At 63.2% G+C, this 5,600-nt stretch overlaps 2 protein-coding genes across 2 annotated transcripts; both read right to left on the bottom strand.

Moving 5' to 3' along the window:
- Window positions 1-297: 297 nt before the first annotated feature.
- ZNF581 (zinc finger protein 581) lies at window positions 298-2,365 on the bottom strand. The gene is made up of 2 exons (XM_023184296.2): window positions 2,143-2,365; window positions 298-1,365 (listed from the first exon to the last, which is right to left on the bottom strand). Exon 2 carries the CDS (start codon window positions 1,344-1,346, stop codon window positions 753-755), a length of 594 nt encoding a protein of 197 aa, XP_023040064.1. The 5' UTR covers window positions 1,347-1,365; window positions 2,143-2,365; the 3' UTR covers window positions 298-752.
- On the bottom strand, window positions 308-4,963 carry ZNF580 (zinc finger protein 580). The gene is made up of 3 exons (XM_023184297.3): window positions 4,724-4,963; window positions 2,143-3,420; window positions 308-1,365 (listed from the first exon to the last, which is right to left on the bottom strand). The coding sequence occupies exon 2, from the start codon at window positions 3,406-3,408 to the stop codon at window positions 2,890-2,892; it is 519 nt and encodes a 172-aa protein (XP_023040065.1). The 5' UTR covers window positions 3,409-3,420; window positions 4,724-4,963; the 3' UTR covers window positions 308-1,365; window positions 2,143-2,889.
- Between the last annotated feature and the right edge of the window lie 637 nt (window positions 4,964-5,600).

Below are 5,600 nucleotides of genomic sequence, written 5' to 3'. Positions count from 1 at the left end.
CTAAAAAAAATTAAAAAATAAAAAAAAAAAGGAAGGAAACTTGGTTCACATATATTTTGCTTATCTGTGTACTCTATTGCCATATAAAATGTGTTTGTGATAGGAGGTTGTGGTTTTAAAATTGTTTCCGTTTAAAAACATTCTTCCCGGATGACCCAGGTCTTCAGGAGCTGAGGAGGGGATAACCCCAAGGCAGGCCAACCTTCCCATTCCCCAGCCAGGCAAGCTGAGGTCTCCCTGCTAGGCAGCCACCGAAGAGGGTCTGAGATGCTGTCTCTAAAAACAAACTTCGAGTGCTCAGGGTGGGAACACGTTTATTGTTTGATCGGTCTCAGGCCTGGTTGGGGGGTGGAAGGCAGGACTGGGGTCCCTTCCCCAACAACAGCACAGAAGCCTCAGGAAGATGGCAGATTCCTGATGACCCACAGCCATCTTTTATGAGGCCAGAGACTTTACACACGACACTCCCCACCCCCATCCAGTCGAGGCTCTGCCATGCAACAGCTGGTATCTTTAGGCTAGAGGACTCCATTTTGTGTAGGGGCTCATTCCCATCTCAGCTCCAGAACACGGAGGACCTGAAGACTACTCACGGATTCCTCGTTCAGGCAGGGCTCTGCCTTGGAGATGCGGCTGCTCTGTGCCTGTGTCCAGGGCCCTGCACACCAGCCTCGGGCTCTCACCAGGTGTCTGGACAGGAGTCCAGGCTCCCTGCAAAGTCCTGTGGTGCCTGGGGCACCCGGCAGCCCGGCTCATGGATGCTTCCACCGCGTGTGTTTCTGCAGTGTGTTCTGCTCCATAAAGCGGCGAGGGCAGTGTGGACACTGAAACGGGCGTTCCCCGGAGTGCACCCGGCTGTGCTGGGCCAGCTCACCCGCATCCCGGAAGCGGCGAGGGCAGAGCGGGCAGCCGTGGGGCCGCCCACCACCCGCCAGGTGAATGGAATGGTGCCGTGCCAAGTGGCTGGCGCGCTTGAACGCCTTCCCACAGATGTCGCACTCGAAGGGCTTTACCTCCGAGTGGGTGATGCTGTGTCGCTGAAGGTAGGACATGTATTCGAAGACCCTTGAGCACACGGGGCAGCTGTAGCACTTTTTCTGGCCTGAAGCCCCACTGGCCCCTGGCTCCCTCTGCGACTCCTCGTCCACCAGCACTGTGTAGGGGACACCCTGAGTATCAATGAGCAGGTAGTGGTTGGGCCTGGGAGGAGATGAAGCCTGGGGAGATCCGATGGAGGAGGAAGGTCCAGGTTCTGGGGAGCGGCATGTCCGACGGGGAGGGCCCTCCATGGTCTCAACGGAGGAAAATGCCAGAGGCTGAGGGCAGGGGGATGGCAGCACCAGCATCCGGAGGGCTGGCTGAGGCCTGGTGGGTGGGAGATGGGGTAAGAAGGTTACATAGAAGAGGGCAGCTCAGCACCGCAGGCTCCATCCTTTTCCCTCCCTATAAACGGCCCAGGACCTCTGCATCCTGCTGCCCTCAGTCCGTCTTCGCCAGTCCCACTCACAGCTGGACTCTGTGGCCCCCTAAAAGGTCCCCAGGGTTTCCCTCCTTGGAAAAGCTCTCCTAGCCTCGGTGCTCCACCACACGCTGTACTCACAGGATCTCTTGACCTGCTCTGCACAACCTGGACCTCGCTCTAACTTTCCCCTTTGTGGCCTCCCAGGTCAGTGGGTGCCCCACCCCGCAGGCCTCCAGGCCTCTCCCTCCCCTCCTCCTAGCCCTTTCCAGGGTCTGCGTGTTGGCCCATCCTACATACTCAAGCCTTTCCTGACCCCCTCCATACAAGCCAAACCTATTAACAGGGGCTCCGACGTTAGGACCCCCAGGTTCTGGCCCTCTCTCCAGCGACATGTCTGAACAACTCCGTGCTCCCACCCGTCCACCCACCTCAGGTTCTCTCTAGTGCTCGCCCGGCCACCACCAGGCTCGTTCTAGGTCCCAGCGCTCTCCGGGGTTCCACCCCCGGGGCCACAGCCCTCGCTTTCTGGGCCTTTCTGTGTAAGTTCTCGCCCCCTGCAAGCTCCAGAAGAGCCTCCTCCGGCGCCTGCCCCACTCCCGCCCCGGCCCAGGTACCCTCCACGCGGTCCGGCCCCTCCCGCCACCCGCTCCCAGCCCCCTCCCTCCTCCCGGCCCCCGTACCCAGTGCAGCAGCCTCTCAGGTCCGGGCGACTCCAAGCGGCCCCGGGCTACCCTCGCAGTTGCAGGCGGCGGCGGGAAGGGGACCTCTGGGTGTGCCCCAGGAGCTGGCGGCGCCGGCCGAAAGAGAGAAGCCGAAGGGAGAGGAAAGGGTCTAGGGAAGGAAGGTGGGGGCGGGGCGCCCGGGCCGTCGCGAAACGGCTCCGGCCAGAAACACACACCGAGAGAAAAGTACCCAAGCGAGGAAGATCCGGTCTCCACCCCCCCGCACCCAACGCGCACGCACACGCAAGGAAGAGCTTGAAAATGAAGTGCGGAATGTTTATTGAGCAAAGGGTAGGGGGCGTGGGCGGAAGGGGGGTAGATACAGAAATGAACCAGACCGTGCCCGTGCTCTTTATCATCTCTTCCCCACAGACAACCACCGGTTCACCGCTCCAGAGAGCGGAAAACCAAGGTTTAGAGAGGTCATGTCACTTGCAAAGGCTCACACAGCACAGCTGGACCGGAACCCAGTTCCGACTGGTTCCCAGGCCCAGGGAGGGGCAACGACTTTGGTCTACATCACACAGCTAGAAAGGGGGTAAGGAAAGAATGATGCTCCTCCTTTTGGAAGGTGGGGAAACTGAGGCCCAGGGTAAGGCAGTAACCTCAGCGGAGCCAGGGAGTGTGTGTGGGAGTGAGTGACGCTGTGTGGGTCGGACTTCGTGGCCCTGAGAGGGGCAGGGCAGCTCAAGCCGGGTCTCGAGCTTAGTGGAGGCGCACGTGCTGCGCCAGCTCCGCTGGGTCTTGGAAGCGGCGTGGGCAGAGCGGGCAGGTGTGCGGCGGCCCGGCGCGGGCGCGGTGCGTGGCGCGATGCCGCGACAGGTGGCTGGAGCGCTTGAAGGCCTTGCCGCAGGCGCCGCACGTGAAGGGCTTGAGGTCCGAGTGCGACACGCGGTGGCTCTGCAGCCGCAGAGGGCTGGCAAAGACACGGGCGCACTCCGGGCAGCTGTAGCCCTTGCGAGGGCCGGGCTCTCCTGGGGGCGCCTCGCGCTGGGGCGGGCCCCGGGGCTCCTCCTCCAGCTGCACCGTGTATGTGTAGGGGACCCCATTGGCGTCGATGAGGAGGTGGCGGCCCAGCCGCGGGGGTCGGGGCCCCGCCGCCGAGGAAGGAGAGGAGGAAGGGCCTTCCGCCTTGGGGAAAGGGGGAGCCTTGGGGGGCGGTGGGTCCATGGCCTCCGGAGAGGAGGACCGAGGGTGGGGTGGCCGCGGCGGCAGCAGCAGCATCTGGAGCGGCAGCTGGGAGCGGCGGAGGGGAGATTAGTTAAAATTGTCACTTCCTTTTAGGAAAAGCTTCCTAAAATGGAAAGCGTCCCCACTATCGCTGCTTGTTACCCTTTGTGCGCCACTGACCACCTCCCCAGCAAAGTAACAGCTCACTCCAGCCCAGCTCTCCCACGTTCCATCAAGCTGCCTCCGAGAGGACATCCAATTGGGCTCTGCAAAACCCCGCCACCACTTGCCACTCCTGGATCCACCTCTCAGCACCCAGGTCAGGTCTGAGGGCGTAGTCCCCCGACTTTTCTTCCCTTTTCTTCTCTCAACCCACCCCTGCAATCAATCCCTAAATCTGTTTACCTCTTTACATCTCACACCCCGGCCCTGCTGATCGCCGAGATTTCTCTAATCTGTGGTTTCTTCTTTCCCTGTTGCCCAGCCCCAGTTCAGGCTGCTTCCCCTCCCTCTGCCGCACCCCCCCCCCACCCAGCCCCCGCATCGACCCCCAGGCCCCCCTGGGGCTCCATGCCCACTGCATGCCGCAGGGCCTCCCCATCTTCATATTCCGTGGCCTCCCTCACTTCCTCTCTAGGTACCTCCCCAGAGCCCCACTAACCCAATTCCCCACATTTCACTAGGGCTTTTCCATCCTGTTCCTACACTTAGCACCTCGAAGTCTAGCCACCGCTACCCACTACGGAACCCATCGTCTCACTACATCTATACACCCCAAGATGACTCAAATGCCTTCCTTCTGTATACCCCGACCTCCCAACCTGGCTACCTGCTACCTTCTCCGCCAGGCCCCCCTTTTCTCCCCCGCCCCATATATGGCGGTGACATCGTTACTTCTTTCTGTACCCATCAGGGGCCTTCTCTCAAACCCCGTTATGCACACCAGGCCCCGGGACTCCACTTCCCACAGCACCTCTCCCAAGCCCACTTTCCCCTCCTTTCTGTGTACATCTGGCATCTCTTCTTCTCTTCTTCACCTCTTCCAGGAGCCCCATCCCTCTCCCTGTTACACACAGCACGGCCCCCGCCCGTTCTTTTGCTCTACTCCCCTTGTTTCTGGGAACCCCAGCACCCGGGCGTTTTCGCCCCCATCCCGCTACACACCGCCCCGCGCCTCCCGGCCCCGGGGCCCCTCCTATTCCCCTCACTTCCCCAAGGAGCCTTGGCGCCTCGACTGCCCCTCCCGTCCCTCCGCCCGACCCTGCCGCTCCCCACCCCCATCCCGGGTGGCTCCAGCGCACTCCCCCAGCCTGCCAGGCCTCGGCGTCGTCCCGGGGCCAGGCTCCTCCCTCCATCCCGGCCCCCGTACCCCGTGCGGCGGCCTCTCGGGTCCGGAGGAGCGGGCCGAGGTCCCGGGCGGCCCCGGGCTTCCCCTGGCGAGCGCCGGCGGCGGAACCGAGACTTCCGGGCAGCTCCGGGCCGGCGGCGCCGGGGACGCGGGGACTGGGGGCGCGGGCGCGGGGGTGCGAGGGGTTGGCTGCGTCCCTGGGAAAAGGCGCCGGCCGGAAGCGCGCGAGCCCCGTGCGGAGGTTCCGCCGCCTGGAGCCGGCGCTCCCACCCCTCGGCTCTGCCGAGCGCCCTGCGGGGAGGGGACCGGAGGCGCGGGGCACGCTGAAGACGCCCGCCCCCGGCGGCCCCGCTCCCCTCCCACCTCCGGACTGGAACAGTTCCGCCGCTTGACAAGAGATCGGCCAATAAACCGAGACTAAGCAAAGTTACGTCTTTGCCCGAAGGCCCACAAGGGTTTGTCCCCTTTCCACTGGGCCGTCGCTGTCTGCTCGGCCGTGGCCACCCACCGAGGTAGAGGGCGGGAGAAGGGGTGTTCCTGCCAGCTGAGTAAATGTGGAGACCGAGGTCCAGAGGCCAGCCATTGGCTCCGATGTGGCCGGGCCGCGATTCTCCACCCAGCAAATGGGGAGACCGAGGCCCGGAGAAGGCCAGATGCTGCCAGGCCGTTGGGGAAGGTGTGTTCTACCCACAGGGCACATGCGGGAACCCAGGCCCACAGAGGGCCAGACGGCTACATGCGCAGGTGGGGAGGTGTGGTATTTCCAGAAGGCACATGGGGACACCGACGCGCAGCGAAGGCCAGGCCTTGCCAGATGCGGAGGTGGGAAAGGCTGGCACTGCCCACGGGGCCCACTAGAAGCCTGATGCGGGCTCAGGGGCTGCGCCAGGTCCTGGGG

This window comes from Piliocolobus tephrosceles, chromosome 21 (assembly GCF_002776525.5).
Source record: "Piliocolobus tephrosceles isolate RC106 chromosome 21, ASM277652v3, whole genome shotgun sequence".
Lineage (NCBI taxonomy): Eukaryota > Metazoa > Chordata > Mammalia > Primates > Cercopithecidae > Piliocolobus > Piliocolobus tephrosceles.
This window is presented reverse-complemented; position numbering and strand designations above follow the sequence as displayed.